At 42.2% G+C, this 20,494-nt stretch overlaps 1 protein-coding gene across 1 annotated transcript in view; it reads right to left on the reverse strand.

Moving 5' to 3' along the window:
- LGR4 (leucine rich repeat containing G protein-coupled receptor 4) overlaps window positions 1-20,494 on the reverse strand; it is a 102,941-nt gene that overhangs the window by 45,658 nt on the left and 36,789 nt on the right. Inside the window, 1 exon segment of the mRNA XM_018567791.1 lies at window positions 14,677-14,748. Coding sequence (XP_018423293.1) covers window positions 14,677-14,748 — 72 coding nt within the window.

Below are 20,494 nucleotides of genomic sequence, written 5' to 3' on the forward strand. Positions count from 1 at the left end.
GGGACATGCTGAAATCCAGAGTGTTTGCGTGACTTCAAGTAGAGGAGAACGGCCTACCTCAAGGCAACTCCTGTTTATTCATCCTGCTAAACCAACTAACAGAGAAGCGCAATTCACCCAACATCCGTTTTTTCCTCTCTCTGGCAATCTTCCAGGAAACAGGATACAACTGGCCGAGTAGGAGAGTTTTTCTAACGTGCCTGCCAAATATTCGTGGGCCGTTGACGGACTTACTGCTTAGAAGGGTCAAGAACCTCATAATTAGGGGTGGGGAGGGGATGTGCACTATTAGCACTAGACACAAACTCTTTAGATGATATAAATAATGCCTGTGGGGCTGAGGGAGCGGAAGATGAGCAGTTTTCATACCCTGCAGACATTAGTATTCTTTAAACCAGGAATAAGAAACCACAGCATCAAGACATTAACTGAACACGCTGATCTGAAGCACATGGATTAGATCTTGGGTAGTTACCAGATTGAGGACAACTTTATTCCTTTAACTACTTAACTAAAGATGATAAATCTCATTTGTTTACATTAAGAGCTGGTGCATCTTTACTCACAAACTGCCTGTGTGTTAGCATGTGTGGTGGATTGTACCTTTTTCTAGCACAAAATGAATACAATCCTTAAAGTGATACAAAACTTAGGAGTCAAATCTTAAAAATGCATTCAAGTACCTTAACTATTCAAAACACAAATGTAGCTTATTTGTGTATCAATCAGCTATAGATCCTCAAATCATCTCTGAATTGGTGTCAACACTGTCCTTCCTTCTGCAGGGTGGCTACTTTTGTTCCCCATGGTCCCTGATTGTATTGTAAAGTAGCCACCGCTCCAAGCTCGCTCCTGTGATGGACTACAATCTCAATACAAATCAGTAAAATATAAGTGAGATTGTAGGCCATCACGGGAATGAGCTTGGAGCGGTGACTACTTTACAACACACCATGGACCATGGGGAACACAAGTAGTCTCAATCCAGAAGGAAGGACAGTTTCCACATGAATTCAGAGATGATTTGAGGACCTACAGCTCAGTGATACACAAAAAGAGATTTTAAGATTTAACTCCTGAGATTGGTGTCAATTTAAAAAGAACCTTTGGCCAATCTACAGACTTACTTTCACATCTTAACATGCAGGTACTATCATCACAGCAGAAGCTATGAAAGTCCTTTTCTCACCAGCTCAGCTCACCCTGCTCAACTTTCAGAGCTCCCGCTCTATTAAATTAGTGTTTAGAAAGTTTGCGAGAGGGGAGCAGGGTGAGCTGATTTGGAGGAAAAAAATATTTTAGGCCTTCTGCTATTAACTCTGAGGGTGAATTACTCCACAGTGCCTGCAGCTACTGGAGTCAGTGAGGACTTGCTTTCAGGCTCATTTAATGTTTGATAAGAATTTGTAAACTTACATGTCTATAGCTGGAATAGGCAACCTTTGCACTCCAGCTGTGATGAAACCAAACCTACCATTCATCTTGCCTATAGGAGAAATGCACCTGTGGCTATCAGAGTCTTGCAATGCCTCATGGGACTTGTAGTTCCACAAAAGCTGGAGTGCTGAGGCTGCCTACCCCTGGGTCTATAGCCTGGCCATGGATTTACTTTAAAGTGGACCTATACTCAAATTTTTAAAGGGGCAACTCCACTTTTGTTTAAAAAAAAAAAAAAAGCCTAACTGCTGCAAAAGCAATTTTATAATGCGACAGTAAAAAAAATTACCCTTTTCAGTTTGCAGCCAGCTAAGATTTTCCCAAATTCACACGGTTACCATTGAAAATGCTGAGAGCATTCTGTACAGAAATTGTATAGAGAACTCCACTAGAGATATGTTTCTTTCCCATACAATTATCTCACCGCTATTCCCAGGACTTACCAATCCTAAAGAAACCCAACTGCTGCTCCCTTTAGACCTGGTTCCACCTCAGCGTTTTAATGTGCGGATCTAGTCGCGCCAAAACACACACATTGCCATGCAAGTCAATAGCAACTGTCCACACCTTAGCATTGCGTCATGTGTAGGAAAATGCTTGTCATGTGAAAAGATACATTTGCTATTTTCAGGCGGATGCTATGCAGTTTTGGTCCCATAGACATTTCTATGCAGAGAAAAATTTGTTTTTAAAAGCAAAAGTGCGCAAAACAATGCAAGCACCTAGCCTCAAATTTCATCACTTGATCTCTTTCCAACGGGAATATCAGCACTACCATTTTCTGATCTTCCCCTTTGGCAAAGATCACATGCCCTAATGCTTTTGCCGAGATCTTATGACCAGCCCTGTAGGAATACCAGTTGTGAAGATTTCCCATAGTTTATCTTTTTGTCACCATGACAGGAAATGAGTAACACAGCAATAGAAACCTGAGACATGTTCTTAACCTTCCCTATGAAGATTTGGCTGGTGCTTCACTCTAGCTGCAAATTATGCCTCTTAGAAAAAACGATAAACACTGACCCATTCTCCTAAAAGTTGAAAATAATTAAAAAGCTAGACCTTGTCTACATCTAGGTTGCTTACTGCATACATTACTCAATGTGAAAATTGCAGCCCAGCTGAAATAAAACACTTAAGTGCCAACATTATTTTGCAGTGAGTTACCCAGCTGAGTAATTTGCTGAACTATGAATGGGGATTTGCAAAACTGTTCTAATGGTTTTAGGTTTCAGGAAGAAAATGTGACACAATTTTCATGCTGTTGAAGATGCATATGTAAGAAGGGGAGCTCAAAATAGATTGGAGAAGGTTTTACAATGAATAACTAATAAACAGCAAAAAAATATATACATTGCAATCTGTGGTTTTCTGTTATTAAAAAATAAGCAATCACATTTTCGGAGCATTATATAAAAGAATGAAACCATTCAGTGCTGTAGGTGCTACTTTAACGTGCTCTAATAGTTAATTTTTTAGGACAAGCTTTCCTTAGGTCTACAGTGAATCTATAAAAAAAATTAAAATTTTAGGCTTACGGTCATATAGCAACTTATTCAAGGCAAACAATATTACCCTGTTTCCCCGAAAATAAGACCTACCCCGAAAGTATGACCTAGTACCATTTTTCAAGATTCCTATAATACAAGACCTACCCTGAAAATAAGACCTAGTGTGTTTTTTGGGGCAAAAAAAATATAAGACACCCCCTGAAAATAAGGCCTAGTGTGTTTTTTGGGGCAAAAAAAATATAAGACACCCCCTGAAAATAAGGCCTAGTGTGTTTTTTGGGGCAAAAAAAATATAAGACACCCCCTGAAAATAAGGCCTAGTGTGTTTTTTGGGGCAAAAAAAATATAAGACACCCCCTGAAAATAAGGCCTAGTGTGTTTTTTGGGGCAAAAAAAATATAAGACACCCCCTGAAAATAAGGCCTAGTGTGTTTTTTGGGGCAAAAAAAATATAAGACACCCCCTGAAAATAAGGCCTAGTGTGTTTTTTGGGGCAAAAAAAATATAAGACACCCCCTGAAAATAAGGCCTAGTGTGTTTTTTGGGGCAAAAAAAATATAAGACACCCCCTGAAAATAAGGCCTAGTGTGTTTTTTGGGGCAAAAAAAATATAAGACAGTGTCTTATTTTCGGGGAAACACGGTATTCACACTGCACTGGGTGTGTATGTAAAAAAATAAAGACTGCATTTTATGTGTGGAGGGCTGCTTCAAGTCTAAAAAAATGTTGCCTTGCAGTATGCCGCCTCCTACACAACGCCAAGCTTCTGGGCACTGTGGGGAGTGAAGGATTCAACACCAGCAATGAAGTGCTCTGACCCTCTTCACTAGTGGCCATTCACAAAATGCCTTGTATTTTTTTCCCCTGTGATTGGAGGAGGAGGAATGTCACATGCCTACCTCCTTCTCTCCTCCTCCAATCACATAACTCCTTGGGGGGAATTTATCAAAGCAATTACGACAGTTTCAGCCTCTTAGATCATTTTTTTTATGTGCAAATCTGTCTTTCAACATGTGCCCCTGTTTTCACCTGAGCTTGCACTACTTTTTCAACTGCATGTTTTTTGCACCTGTTTTCATTTGCCGAGATTATCGCAAGGTGTGTGGGCACCTTAAGGCAAGCAAGGATAACAAATATTTAGCATTTTGCCAAATGGTAGATCTGTAAAGGTTTCAGAAGATACCCAGGCATGATCATAGTTTAAAAGGGGAACTCCGGGCAATATTTTTTTTTATTAACCCTTGCCGCTGCACTGCAAGGGTTAACTGCTCATTTTCATCTAGGGAGGAAAATAAAGTTACTCACCCGAACCTCGGAGCCGTCCAGCTGTCACAGTGCTCCCTCCTGCCTCTCTACTCCTGCGCTGCAGCAGTGGTGTGTCCCTCAGCGCTCTCATCCTATACACTGTGTGAGGCAGAAGGGACCGCGGTCTAAGAACAAGCTGGCTCGGAGGATCAAGTGGGTATAACTTTTTTTATTATTATTTTGCTCCCGAGACAAACAAGCACTTAACCCTTACAGTGGAGCTACCATAAAAATGTTGCTCAGAGTTCTTCTTTAAAGTGGCCTGTGCTATTCCTCTTACTATCCCATGTAACTGCACAAATGCACAGGGGCACACATGCTCTTAATTGCTTCCTCTCTCGTGACAGATCTCTGCCAATGCTTAGCTAACAGCTTTGAGAACTCTGTGTAAGGTCTAGATCCCACCAGAGCACCAGGTGCGGGTCTCTGATGCAGCGCTGACTTCTCTGTCCTCCTCTCCTCTGACGTCCCACGATGTCTGTGCGGGTGCACGCTGCTCCATAGACTTACCTTGCGTCTCTCGGCCAAATATCTGACCTGCGCATGCGCCCGACCCCAAGATCCTTCGTGGCTGCCCGAGACTCTTCAGATGTTCGGACGGGAGCGTGCAGCAAAGACACAGAGAAGTTGAAACCCTTTTTAAAAGGTTTTTTTTTTTTAAATGTTTTTGCATACATTCACTGCTTGCTAGGGGGCAGGCACAGCTGGCTCTGCCTCTAGATAGGCAGAGCCCGCTATCATTCTCTCAGCTGGGTGGATCTCGATAGTAATGTCGGGATCCGTCCCGGGCTGCAGTGGTCTCCGTATACCACGAGCTGTAGCTCGCGGTATACTGAGCTTTGGGCCACAGGATGACGCCAGTATATGTCCTTCCGTGACCCTTAAGAGAACTATGGGGAAAAACATTTACCTCATAGTTCTCTTTTAAGTCACATGTGGTGCATTAAGGCAGCCTATTCATTTAAATGGACTACCAATATAAAACAAGGGACCAAAAATATAAAAAAATATGAAATAAAGTTATAGGGAATATAATAGCACTATAGTACTGCTGAGCCTCACCCCGTTTAGTGCTGGAAGCGAGAATGCATGAAGGAGAATATGACAAGAGTCTGGCAACTAAGGAGCACACACACGAGTTCAGAGGAAACACAAGTTCAAGGTGTAAAGCGTAGGAGCATGTAATAAGTACACACTTCTACTTATGTTGGGTTGAAAGAGCACTACACGTATTGCGAAACAAAAAGGCAAATATTGTCAGCACCACAACACCTCTCACTATCGCTCTGATCCTTGGAACACCTTCCCTGACAGGCTCATGGAACGGCTTACCAACAGACGGCAGGTCATTGATCAAACCATTTATAACAGGCTTCTGCAATAGTGTCACAGCTCTCATGATCCTTCCACATATTCCTTGAGCTTTACAAGGTGAGGCCCAAGTGGATATGCATTACAGATAAATTCAAATGAATTAACTTTCCTACTCTTAGCAACATTTAGGGAACAAATATGGCTCATCTGTACATGGTTGGGCAGCATTTTATTTCTGGGAGTTTTCTTTGTTCCTTGAAAAATATAAATATTCATGAGACTGGAAGCACAGAACATGCTCACTATTATTCACAAAATCCTGCTTGGCAGGATTTTCCCAGAGTCAACCACTGTCTACTGACTGGCTCTGAATGGTTACATTTAGTTTAGTATTACATCTCATGCAAGTCCAAGCCATTTGGAAGCCCTGAAATGTTGTACAAAGTATATGGTCCATGTTAATCGATGTATGGCAGGGAAAACTAACATGCATAAATCAGAAAAAATATACATATGTAGGAAATATCTGCAATACATGCACATTTCTCTATATTTTACCCCTTGCAAGACCCTGCAAGTACAGAAAAATCCCAGTCGATCTGCCAGAAATGCATTTGGTTCTTAAAGTAACTCAGAAGTTAAACCTTTAAAATGCATTCATAGTTACATAGTTACATAGTTACATAGTATTTGAGGTTGAATAAAGACATTAGTCCATCAAGTCCAACCTATTAGGATCTCATTCTAGGAGTACATTCAAGTACCCTATTAACCAAAAAATGTATCTTATTTGTGTATAACTCGGCTGTACATCCTCAAATCATCTCTCAATTGGTGCCGAGACCGCCCTTCCTTCTGCAGGGTGGCTACTTTTGTTCCCCATGCTCCCTGTGTGTGTTGTAAAGTAGTCACCGCTACAAGCTCACTCCCAATGGACTACAATCTCACCTTCAGTTTAACAATTTGTATTGAGATTGTAGTTCAATCACAGGAGTGAGCTTGGAGAGGTGGCTACTTTAAAAACACAGTAATCATCCCAGGACAACTCTGAATTTCTGACCTGATCAACAGTTTTATTTATTTATTTTGCAATTATGAAACAGATAAAATACTTTCAATGTTAAATTTAAAAAAACCAAAAGGGGCTTATAGATATGTTACAGCTGACTGCACTTCTTTACTACATTCACTCTGCCCCCGAGAACCTTCAGCATATGCCAATTTATTTACCTCCAATCCTGCTGTTCCAATACCTTCACTGTGCAGCCTACCAGTACCACATATACTCTGGCCAAAATCATCAGAAATGTTCTATACATTTATGTGTGAATTTTGCATTTTTCTTCTTTGAACATCCTACATTTATACTGTCTGAATGACTAGTTTTTCACCGGTACTGCTCAAGTTGTACTATACTTAGGCAGTGAGATAAGAGCTAGTCCCTGAACCCACCGGTGAACACTACAATGGACCTTGCAACTCAGTTGACCATCAAAAAGAGAATGTACGCACAGTTAACACCAAGCTTCTCACCATAGAGAAGTAAAGGGTTGGTGCCCGTCAAGCATTTTTCAACAATTTGAGGAATCTGTGTGTTAAAGCCACACTCGACAAAATAATTTAGTGGTTGTGTAAATTATTAAAAAGCTGGGTGTTATGTGTGAAGGGCCTTCCAGTATGCCATCTCCTGCACATAACACAGAGCTTCCAGGCACTGAAAAGAGTGAAAGGTGCGACCCTAGCTCTGCAGTGCTCCAGTCACATCACCCGCTCCTCCTCGCTATTGTTCATTTACAAAAGGTCTTGTATTTTTTCAAAGAAAACAAGGCATTATGTGATTAGAGGAGAGGAGGGGCCAGAGATGTGACATCCCTCCTTCTCCAATCACAGAACACCTTGTATTGCCTTTGCATTACGTTGTACAACCTTATGGGCTGAACGAGAGAAAATCAGGCTACTCTCCCTTCCATGCTAAACAGCGTAGATGGAGGATTCTCCACTACCAGGTATCATATCCCAACAGTTGGTGTTTGTGGCTGTCAGAATACCCGACCAGTGACTGCAGTTCCCTGGCTACAGTTAGTGTTCAACCAACAATTTTCCACTTGGCTCCTTTGACAATAAAGGTCTAAAAAAACTGACGTTTGTCAAGCTACATTGTGCCAGCAGGACCACCTAGGGATCAAAGACTGTCCAATTCAGCAGGAAATGGACACAAATTAATCTGTGTGTGACTAGCTTTACTTTATTCTGTAGAGGGAAAAGGAGGGTGTGTTGGTAGCACAGTATTCTAACTATGGTAATCTGTTATACTGCTATTTTAGATACAGGTCGTGGTAGTGAAGCCATCATTTAGAGTTTGTAAAGGTAAATCTAAACAATAACCTGCCAAGACTCCAAAAAATTATTAGTTCTGCTGTGTAAAAAGCTTTTAACGTTCCCTTTTGTCTGCCGGAGAGACACTCATCTGGAAGCAATTTACAGATGTCTGTGAGGCTGCATCAGCCAAAACAGACACTGGGACCACCAAGAGTTCTGTGCCGCAATGCAGGAGGCTCTCTTGAAGTTCTGAATACACAAGCGCAGGCAGGCGGTTGGGAAGTAATGAAAGCAACTTTTGGTGTTTGGCTTCAGTCCACAAGCCACACCTTGCCGAGATTAGATACAAGCACATAAGTAGAACACTGGTTAAATTAGGTGACAGGCTTCTGCTTCTCTGTATGAAAAGCCAAGCACTAAAATCGCATAGAAGCTGTAACAGGTTAACATAACTTTAACATTGTCAATAGTTTACATCTGTACTACTACTTTTCTTTAAAACAATACCCAGTGTTTTGCTCAGAAACCTCTTGGTGTAAGGTGACATCTGTCCCTGAATTGTGCTTCTGCATTGTCGCCCATTCAGGTGGCCTTCCAAGGGAGCTCACACGCAGCTATATTAACATATATTACACAGGCATGGTCTTTGGTTTGCAAATATTCATAGTCACTGGTGACCCACTTTCCAGGAACACTTGTTTCCAAGCCTGCATATACATTGGCAAGTTCTCAACTACGCCCTTTAAATGGAAGCATATTTAGATTGATAATAGGTGAATAATGATACACTGCGCGGTGTATAATTATTCACCTATTATCACTTTATTAGCACTGCAGCTTGCCCACTTTAGGAATTAATTTATTGTTAGTTCTACTTCTAGCGCGGTGTACCACCTTTATCCATATATTTAGATTGATGCCAAGCCCAGGTTCATGTTATTCAAGACCTCTCTATTCCAGTTAAGCTTCTCCCAGTCATTCAGAACATACAGGCACCCTGAGACCATTCCATAGCGGTCTCCTGGACAGGACTGTGTTTAGTGAGGCGTGGTACTGAAAGTAATTAGTATAGCACAGACTGAAATTGTAAGACGCCAACTCCTGTTCAGCACTGCAGGGATCACAGGAAAAAAAAAAAAGTAGCTAGTAGAGAGTACAAACATTACAGTCCCATTGAGGACTATCATCTGGCTGTGATACAGTTGAATGTTGCATTCTGTGGGACGTACCTAAAATGACTGTGCACCACTGTAGCTGCACTTCATAATATGCATGGTTTTAAACCGCTGTAGCCAAAATATAACTATTTTTTTAGTCACAGCGTCCTTTAAAAGTATGCAAAACCTGGAACTAGCTCAGGTCTAAAATGTCAAACATGTGAATGTAAAAAACAACCAAAACAGACCCTTATTCTAGATAGGCATCTGATATGGAGATTAAAAGGGTCCCTACACAAAAATATTATGGAGGGTTCCCCTCTTCACATCAGAGTACCCCTTTTTACATCAACGTTCCACCTTCCAATCTTCAACACTGCACGGCTGTGGCAGCGCAGCAGAGGGCGAGAGGTGGAGCAGGTTTGGACTTAAGCGAACTTCCGTCCTCTTGCAGATGGCGGTCCTGTATGCTGCCCGCTCTGAATTAGTGTAATGCAATTCCATGGTGCTGGTGGCCAAATAGAAAAAAGTTGTCCGCCTGGTGGAAAAATTTGATGGCACCCCTGACTAAGCCAGGTGGGACCTCGGTTAAGGAAGGCTGCGATACATCCTCCAGCTATGCATTGGCAAGGGCGTGCAGTTTTCTTTTGCATTCAGAGAGCAACACCAAGAACATACCAATTTGACAAATTGGTCAGATCGGCACAGCCAATAACTGTTTGGCTTCAGGAACTTGTACCTTTTTAAAAAAAGTTTGTTTGTGTGCAACAAAATTTGCAAAATTAGCCCTCGGGCAATACTGGTGACCCTGCATACACCTTATATAAATTCTATCAGGGTAACAAGTACATTTAACAGAAAGCACCTTAGAAGTTATATACAGTATATTTCACAAGCACCAAAAATCATCCTGTGCATGATAAAGAGTGCAAGACATTTGCTGCACCGAGTACACTACATGCGAAGAGACTTGTACTGCTAATAGATGTTAATTAAAAATTCCTCTCTCGTCACACCCTTTGTTATGCATGAAAGAGGATTTTACGCAAGTCTGTGTGTAATATTCTAAATGCCATAACTAGGTCGACTTAGTCCAGGCTCCATCTTACGGAGGAATTCCAGGGGAAAAAATTCTGACTTTTGCTGTAAACATATACATTACCTCTAATGATGGTTATGCTAGGTCCGGGTGGCTACCTTAGTTTTCAGTCAGACCTGATACTACTGTCGGAGTTGATTTTCTGGTGCTGCAACTCTCATTCAGTGAAGGGACCCTGATGATTAGCCAGCCTTTCCTCTGCCCTTGTCCATTTATAGAATACAAGGCATTCTGTGAATGGACAAGGGGAGAGGAGGGGGTGGATAAATGACAGAACCAACTTACTGCAAGGGTTAAATGCTTGCTTTTGCATAGGTTACCATTGAAAAGCAGTGTTACATGCCTTAACCCTAGCTCCTGCAGTCTCCTCATCTCTGGTCCCTAGACACCTCTTCCCTTCGGCGCTCTGTCTGCCTGTCACACTCTGACCTCATCAAATACAATTTAGTACCAACAGTCCTGCATTGTGAAGCTGCCCATACACCTTACAACCATTGCACGACTTTCGTTGTGCGATGGTTGTAAGGTAATTCAAATTGTGTACGATCTGCCCATCTTGGACAGGCAAATCGTACTTGCGATCATAGCAAGCCCTCCCCACTGAGGGGAGGGCTTCCGATGATTGCAGTGCCCGTGCGGCATTCCTCTCCCGAGCATGCCACTAACACGCCGAAAATCTAACAATTTTCGGCAGGTTTTCACGCGCGCTCGGAAGACGAATGTCGTGCGACCTTACAGTAGAAGAGGTCACACGCTGCCCATACACCTGCCGATTATCGTACGATAATCGGCAGGTGTATAGGCACCTTAAGCGAGGACACTGAGGGCCATCCACAACCCAGAGCGTCAGAGGCAATAGGAGAGCTTCGGCTGCTGGGAAGTGAGGGATACGATAAGTAAAACTGCTTTTTAATAGTCTCCTAGGCAAAAATGAGCATTTAAATGTTACAGTACCCACTGCAAGGGTAGTTTTTTTTAGTTTCCCTGGAGTTCAGCCTTATACTATATGCAAAGCCATTTTTTTTATGTAGCAGGAAGAGTTGAAACTGTCATTTTTTTTCTCCCATTGAGATTTCCCTTCGCTTTCCATTCTGTTGACAAAACAGGAAAATAAAGGAAATGCCCAATTAGGCCTCATTCACACTGGCACTTTCCTAAACAGAGGAGACATACTCGGAAGTTTAAACAACTTTTTTGGGTCCCGGATCAATTTTTCCTGTGTTTAGCTGTTCCTACTTAAAGATGTGTTTAGAGCTTTTAATCATATTCAGTATGCACAAAACTCTAATTTTCTCTAATTGCAGCTCAATGGAATGCAGGCAAGTCTGACTGATAGCAAAGAAAATGAATTACATGCATTGAGAAATGTGCTCCAAATGCAGCTTTGACACTGCCAGTGTGAATGAGGCCTTACACAGTTGTCACCAGAACAAGTGTCCCCATTGAAATGTAACCCTGTATATGTCTGTTATGCTGGGAAATGAAAATGTGGTATTTTCTCTCACTTGCATTACCAGTGACAATGGTCATCAGGACAAACAGAGGGGGTGATTCTCCTTTGTTGGGCCACAGATGGCTATAAAGACCTGAAAGGGTTGCTATACCCTCCACACTCAATCCAAAAGATTTGGTAAATCTAAAACAGACTGCACGAAGAGTGTGCATTCAGATTGTAATGTGCATGGGGAGCACTACAGATAGATCACCAGTGTTCTAAGTCACCACACTGAGGGGTGTGCCGCCGGAGTCAACCATACTTTTAAAGGAGAACGCAAGTCAACGGGACATAGATTTAAAAAATGAATAGCCCATTATAACATACAATAGAAAGCTGCTTTTATTGCAATATTCGCTTTAAATCCAGAGCTCTCTCTCTCTCTCTCTCCACAGTATGCATTCAAGATGTCCTCAGTCTCATGGCTAGCATTACTTAACCAAATTACTCCGAGGCCAGATGATTGTAGACCTGCCCCTGCTGGTGCCTAGACAGGGAATTCAAGAGGCTATATGTACCTTCAATCCAGAGATTTCCTCCATATTACTTTTTCTGCTTCTAAATGTCCTCATTCTGAAGGCCAGCATCATTCAACCAACTTCCTCTGAGCCCAGCTCATCCTGGACACACCCAAAACTGTGACTGGGCATGGAATGCAAGAGGCTGTATTTACCTTCGAATTTACAAATATCCGCACATTACTTTATGCCAGAAAATGTAATTCTGGTGGCCAGCATCATTCAACCAATTCCCTCTGAGCCCAGGTCATACTGGACTCACCCAAAACTGTGACTGGACAGAGACTGCAAGAGGCTATATTTACAATACCTTCAATCTAGAAATATCCCCACATTACTTTATGCCACTAGATGACCTTATTCTGATGGCCAGCATCATTCAACAAACGTCCTCCAAACCCAGGTCATCCCAGACTAGCCCCCAGCCAGTGACTAGACAGCGAAAGAGAAGCAGCACCCAGCTTTCAACACCTATCAGCATGCATCTTGTCAGCATATGAACTAATTGGCTCCTTGAGCTGCTTCTTCCACTCATGCTCAAGCCCTGCTGTACAGAGGCTACCAGTTCACATTCACGTACTGTTTGCATTAAAAAATGCATTTAATGATTGCAGGTCTGCATTAATATGCATCTTTAAAACAAAATATTAGTAAAACAGGGCTTGAAGAAGTGGTCTCCTTTAACCATGGATATATAATGTCTGAGATAATTGTATCGGTGAGGTTGCACACGCACCCAACCAATACACCGACACTTTCTTCTGCAGAGTCAATAACATTCTCTTCTTCGCCTTTCACTGACAGGACAAGCCTAATTGGAATCAGTTGGACAACCGGTCTCGAAATCCCTTCAGATACAAGATCTGTACAGTAATAGGAACCCACCCACCGAGATGGTGTAAACAATAATTAGTGAGAATTTACATTATTTCACAAGTGCCGCATACACACAAACAAAAGCCGTATACGATGAACCTGCACAGCACATTTTATGGGTCAGTAAAGCAATATCCGGATATGGATGATGCATATTAAACAAATGCAGCCCACACACATTGTTCTACGAACTTGAGAAATGAAAACCATACTCTGCACCACATAAGCAGACGCAAGTCTTGCCAAGGTCACTATTTATAGGCTTGCTCAATAAGGTGCTACAAAGACCAGCTATAAGAAAATGCAGCAACCAAGAGTGACCAGATGTCTAGTGAATGGCGATTATTAAATGGTTGCTGGGGGTTAAAGTGGGACTCCAGCTCAAACCTGTTTCAATGGTTATGGACAGAACGGGGAAGATTTGAAACATGGTAAAGTGTTATGTGTTATTGCTGTCTGTTAAAGAACTCTTCCAGCCCAAGAAAAAAAAATGTTAAAGCCCATTCCCACCTTTGTAAGTTATGAGCATTTATTGTGGTAATGTAGAGGTAAAGTGATGATGTATACCTGTGCACATTTTTCATGACTCATTGCTGGCTTTATACCTTTTTTATGGACTTTTGTTTAGCCCAGAGTCCTACAAATTAAAAATTGTCCCCACGGGTAACTTAGTCCAACACTGGTGTCGGATTGTAAGCTAACCCCTCCCTGCAAGTCATTGTAAAAAGATCACTGCACACCAGCTCTGCCTTTCCAAGTCACAATACACTGTCCAGGGAGAAAGCTCACAGAGAGAGTGTTAATTTACACAGACTACTTGCAGAGCACAGAGGCGGCCATTTCAAAAGTAACCATGAGGAGATGAAGAGGACAGCTTAAAAAAAAAGTAAGTTTCTGTGTTCATATACAGCAACTGCATATGTCTGCTTCATTTAAACTCAGGGTACATTGCTACATTTTAAAAATACCTCCACAAAAGGTGGAAATGGGTTTTAAAATGGAGATTGTTGAAGTTGGAAAAAGGAGACTGATTGGTTAGCGCACTCCTGGGGTGGGGTTGGTGTGTCGTGGCCGTAATGCAGCTCCTTGCGTTATTAAACCGGGGTGTCTAACTGTGGGATGCTGAACGGAAAGAAAGAGGGAGGGAGCGTTCCTTCCCTCCCTTTCCGTTTTATCCTTTTTCAACCTATGTAATAAGTTAAAGTGGATCTTCACTCACAGTTAAGACATTGCTCATCACTTACTCCCCGTCCTAGTGAGGCTGCATTTGGATGCAGACCACCTTTAGAAATGCCCACATGGGATGTTGATCCTCCATGATTGAAAGAGCTGAAATCCAATAAATGAAAGGGGCGGGCTAGAGATAGTAAGGCTGGAGAGGAAATGGCTAGAAGATACTGGAAGCCCTCCAGCCAGGAAATGAGGCAAACTCTGAATTGCTGTCGCTTCTAAAGCACATTGTGAGAAGATCACAGTGTGCAGTGAGATCAGAGTACGCAATTTCAGCCCAGGAGAGGAAACGAGACTGTACAATTGTGCAAGACTAAAAGGGATGGCTGTAGTTCAGCTTTAAAACTTGAGTGGAAACTGTACAGATAAGAAGGTAACCCCCTTTATTATAAGGGGAAAAAAATATCATACTTACAATTCTACTAGATATGGCAATCCTTTAAAGGCACCTTCTGGTAGCTTGGTGATATTGTTCATGCTGATATCTCTGTATAAAAAAAAAAAAAAAATTGTTAATATAAAGACATGTTTTTAAAAATGTAAAAGTTAGCATATAGGTTATGCAAAGAAAACTGTCCTCTCTATGCTATCTAGTGTGGATGGGGCATTGAGTAATTTCTCTCATTCAGCTCATGGGACTAAACGAAAAAAAGATGCTAAAGTGATATTAAAGTCAAAAGGTTTTCATGCCATATCAAATGTTGATGAAATCACTTACAATGGATGCTGCCTCTTGATGTTTAAAAGTCTCAGCTTCCTGCAAAATCAGCTGGTCCCCGAGCACTGGTCCTGTTTTAGGGTGGCTGTTTTCCCCTGCAGGAGCCACCCTTGTGTGTGCTAGTAAGTTGTGCGTGTTGGAGACACAGGCACAGCAAGGAAAACCAATCCTCTGCTCTCCCTTCTCCAAAGCTAGTAGATGGACTATGGAGCCACCCTTTGTGTACGCAAGTATGCTGTGTGCGTCTCCCCAGGCTGGAGACTACTCTATCGCTTGTAATCTTGTACTAGATAGGAAGTTCAGGGAAGCCGAAGAGAGAGTTGGAAGCAGCTATTTGGAAACATGATGACGATAAGTGCCTGGGTGAACATATAAAGAAAAACTTTGGTTGGCAATGTATATTTGTTTGATCTGTATTCATTATTGAAATATGGTTTAAGAGTTTAAAACATTTTATAGTGTATGGCTAGCTTTAGACTGATGAGTAATCATGTAGTACAACTGCCACCATTAAAAGAGGACTATGAGGTAACCTTCTTATCTCATAGTTCTCTTTAGGGTCACGGGAGGACATATACTAACCTCCTCCCTTGACCCAAAGCTCAGTATATAGCCGGCTATTGCCGGCTATTGCCGGCTATATACTGAGAGCACTGTAGCCAAGACGGATCCCAGCAATACTGTCGAGATCCATTCAGCTGGGTGATTGACAGCGGGCTCTGCCAATCTAGAGGCAGAGCCCGCTGTGCCTGCTCCCTCCCTGTCCGTTTCTCCAGTGTGCGCTGAAAGATCGGAGAGGGGAGTGGGGAATTCCTGTGGGGAGCGGTGACTGACAGTCACCACTCTCTGCAGGGAGATCTGTAAGTGAGCAAGCGACGATATGTGTTCACTCACTTCCCGATCTATAGAGTCGACCTGCAACAGTTTCAATGTCGGCTCTATGAGGATGAGTGTAAATCACCCACCTCATAGTTCTCATTTAAGTAGGGTATACACAAGTAGATTTTCGAACAAATGTTTATACAAAAAGTCCCATCGGAGCATTTCGAGCAATACCATCAGAGACTTGACAAATTGTCGTTCGAAATTTGGTTTGATTTTTGTTTCCATTTAACATTTGATTTTGAAATGACTGGAGTTGCCCACATTCACTGCTAGAATTTTGCTTGATCGAAAAAAAAAATCCAAACATGGGGTCACTGCAGTGGAAATTGATCACTGGTTTGACCCCATCAACAAATTAGCAAGTTGAAAGCATATTTCATAATCAATTTCATTTATTTGAAATTCTAACCATGTATACCCTACTTTAGCGCAAAGCCCAGGAGTTCCTCTTCCTAAGGATGTGACTAGTTATGTGCACATCGTTCTGCTTTAGCAAACATCAAATACAGTTTCCATTACTATATCTTTAATCAAATAAAAATAAATCAGCAGCTGTAAGTCTTATTTAGAAGAATCGCCGCTTTCTAAAAATGACCACAACCTACAGAACTGTATTCTGCCAGGAATAACAGACCATACACCATGCAAGCTAAAAACTACAGAATAATCTCACTGGAGTATACAGGTGAAACTCGAATAATTAGAATATCGTGTAAAAGTAATTGCAGTAAGTTCTGCAAAAGGGGCCCAAACCAAGTACTGAGTACATATGCATGCTTGTACTTTTCAGAGGTCCGATATTGTTCTATGTACAATCCTTGTTTTATTGATTGCATGTAATAATCTACTTTTTTGAGGTTGTGGATTTGGGGTTCTTGGAGTTTTCATGAGCTGTGAGCCATAATCATCACAATTATGACAAATCACAGCTTGAGTTATCTTGCTTTGCATGTAATGAGTCTATCTCATATATTAGTTTCACCTTTTAAGTTGTATTAGTGAAATAAATGAACTTTGCACGATATTCTAATTATTCGAGTTTCACCTGTTCATACAGGGTTACTATTTGTCTTGGCACCCGCCCCAAATTCAAAACGGATCATCCTTGAACAATGCTACCACTGCATGTCCTTGTGACAGAACACTCCACATATTTCCTGATACATCTACATCTGGCATACTGCTATATGTGCCTGCGAAATGCCTACTCAAGCCATGACAGAAAGCCTTCAAGTAAACTTGTCACAACCACGGGAAATTCCAACTGAGCGCATGATGAAAACAAAGCAGAGACAAGGCTATGCGAAACCCGAATGTCAAAACGGTCAGCGAATCCAGTCATATAGGCAGCTAAAGTTTCAACTTCTTCTGCTAATGCCAAGCTTGGTCCCACCTCCTCACCTTCCAAGTCCCGTATTGGTCAGCTGTTCCCTTCTGCTGAGCTGTTAATCCGATCAAAAGGACCAATAAGGTGAAATTATCAAGCTCAACTAAGATTTGCTTTAAACTTCAGCAGTCTTTACTTGTAGATGTACTGATATTTTTGTATAGGAAATAACCCTGCTTGCCTGAAGCAGAATTTTCTCCTCCATCCTGTAGTCATAATCTGCCCACGACCCAACAGTGTTTGCAGCCAGCATCTTAGAGATACTGCACCCCTGTAAGTACCTGCCATAGATAATAATGAGCTATCCAAGAGATAGATAGGCTACTAGACTCTTCATTTCTATTGCAGGCATTCCTGCAGGTGCAGTAACACTAAAGCTGGCATACATCAAAATGTTTTTCCTCCTTCGATTACTCAGGGCATCTCCCCTACCTGATTATTTATTGCCAGTTGGCACCTGCGGCTGTCAGAATACTCAACAGCGGCTGTAACTCTTTTGGCTGCAGTCAATGTTCAGCCAACAATTTTCCACCCAGGTCTTTGGGCAAAAGTCAACTGAAAAATGCACTTCTGTCAAGACGCCAAGGCCAACCATGGATTGAATTTTGGCCGACACACGGACATTTCCAAAATTTTATGCATGTATGGTCCACTTAAGATGTCGGCACAAGAGGTTGGTGAACTGTGAGTAGTTCGGTCATTGGGAACTGGGAGAAGGAAGGTATACTTTTAGCCAATTAGGACTAGGGGGCACTCAAAGTTTCAGTGATTGTTTTAAAGCAGGTATGTTGAGATTTTTTTGGGTGGCAAGTGGCCCTTCGTGGTCCAAGATCTGAAAATAAAGTTGGCCTCAGCTGTTCTCCAGATAATAAAAGTTAAACTGACTTGCATAATTCAGCAGCTGAATACTTCCGGAAATGAGTTATGCTCTTTATGGTTGCAAGTTACAATTATTAATGAGTTAAAAAATATGCTAAAATGTTTTTGGAATTAAGCAGGCCCTCGGTGGTAGACCTAATGCCAAGGTTTCTTTTTAGTTTGACATGCCTGTTTTGGCTTTAATATAGAAGTGCTCATAACAATTCAGAAGCTGGGTTTGACCTGCTTTGTGTTATGCTGCGTTTCTTTGGGCACAGTGTGTCCATCTGAGTTGGGGTTGGGGTTAAGCAGCAGGCGAACCAAGCCAAACACAGCCTTTGAATTGAAATGGCTGCATTTCACAAGAACATAAGGCCTTAGAGCAAGGGTAGGCAACCTTGGCACACGAGCTGTGAGAAAACTACACGATTCCATCATGCCTCTACAAATTAGGCCTGAAGTTGTTAGAGTCTGGCAATGCCCAGAGGGACTAGGTAATTCCAAAACAGTTGGCATGCTGAGGTTGCCTACCTTTGCCTTACAGTCTGGTGGCTATATTATTCCACCTCAAATTTCTTCAGATCTCAGCAGTCTGATGACAAGGCCTTCACAGCCAATTTCACAGGTCCTTTCTATTCCAAAGCCAGGACAGGGGAGTTTCATAAAATCATTTCTCAGTATGTTGCATGCAGCAAGAGCATAGAACCTCTGTGGAAGGTGGACTAAACCAAGAACTTTGATGGATTCGCTTGTTTCGGGAATGTTAAGCGCGTCAAACCACCAGTGTCCAGCCACATACAAAATTAGTTTGAGTGGACTGACCTTTCATGAAATTAGAAAATCAAATAAACTAGTCATTGTGCACTCTGGAAAGCAAACATAAAATTCAACTAACGTGTCTGGAAGAATAGATGGTCTGGGATAGAGCTGCAGCTAACGATTATTTTCAAAATCGATTAGTTAGCCGAAGAATACCAAACATTAAGCACAAATAGCCCACAGTGGGCAGTAAGAAAGGAACAGCCTGAAAGAGTGAAAAATGTGCAATGGATTCAATACCTTAACTAAAAATATTTTTACAAGACTGTAAAAGGATTTATTTATTTATTGCATATGGAAGAGAGACTCTGTTCTGGCAGTTTCTGGGCTCTCAGCAACAGATTACGTAATTTTCTACATTACTTGCAGTCAGGATTTTCCTCTAAGGACACATTTGATGAAAATAATTTAAGCCAGCCATAGACAGGCCAATGTCCGGGACAGAATTATAAAGTCCAATCCATCCATTTCTTGTGGTAGGGTATTTGTTCCTACACTGGCCTCAAGCATCATGCTAAGAACTGGCATGTACTCTTAACGTCCACCAGATTCCACACTTTACTATAGGTTTGAATGTGACGGGTGACTTGATGAAAGCGAGTACCCCATGTACCCAGCTTGGGGTGCACATGTTCCACTAAATGGATGGAGGGCTAAAGTCCAAACTGCATTAGCCCTGCCAGTCAGCGCTGGAGGATCGGAGCGGGGGGAATCCAGCCACTCCCCTGTCACGGCAGAGAGCTGTGACAGGTTCGAGAAGTGAGGGAACGCCGGTATGTGTTTGCTCACTTCCCGATCTACTGAGCCGACCTGTGACAGTCTCATTGTCACAGTTCGGCTAGAACTATGAGGTAAGTGAAAAGCACTCACCTCATAGTTCTCCTGTAAAGACCTACAATTGAAGCTGGCCAGTCGTGACTTAAAAGAACACTGCTCTTCTCTTATAGGGGCTGAAGTCATTTGAGCAGAGTAAATACCTGTTGCCATTTTTGGAAATCCTGTAATCTCGAACCCTCTCTCCCCTGCACACTGAGCCAATACAGCCTACAAGCAAAGATTGACAGAGTGGATGACTGCCATTTGGTCATTTGCTGGTGGTTCGGTAAGTGCTACGAGGCAGCTGTAGGCCAAATAACTAAAAGGGGCAGGAGAAAAAACAGCAGCTCCTTAAGGGGTTAGTGCTATGCTAGAAAATATTTATATACATACCTGCTCCGCTACTCACACCACTTATATTTGCTCTGAAGAACTAGAGTGGCTGGAGACCTCTACATCACTACAGGACAGGGTATGGCCAAAGACGCCAATGGCACTGACCACACACACTCTCCTCTGAACCCACAGGACCACCTCTAACAAGATGATAAAAAGGCAGACCCCCTCCCCCAGTACCTATTCTCTTTTGGTCCTCACTCCAGGCCACACTAAATCTAGGATGAATCCTCTCTACTGGTAGTAAAAGTCCTTGAGTGGGTACCCTTGGTACGAGGTCTTATATATGGCGTTTTAGAGCTGATCAGGACTGGGCGAGGGAGCAGGTGTGGTTCTTTTGCCTTGACAAGAGTG

This window comes from Nanorana parkeri, unplaced genomic scaffold (assembly GCF_000935625.1).
Source record: "Nanorana parkeri isolate BGI_ZX_2015 unplaced genomic scaffold, ASM93562v1 scaffold1093, whole genome shotgun sequence".
NCBI lineage: Eukaryota > Metazoa > Chordata > Amphibia > Anura > Dicroglossidae > Nanorana > Nanorana parkeri.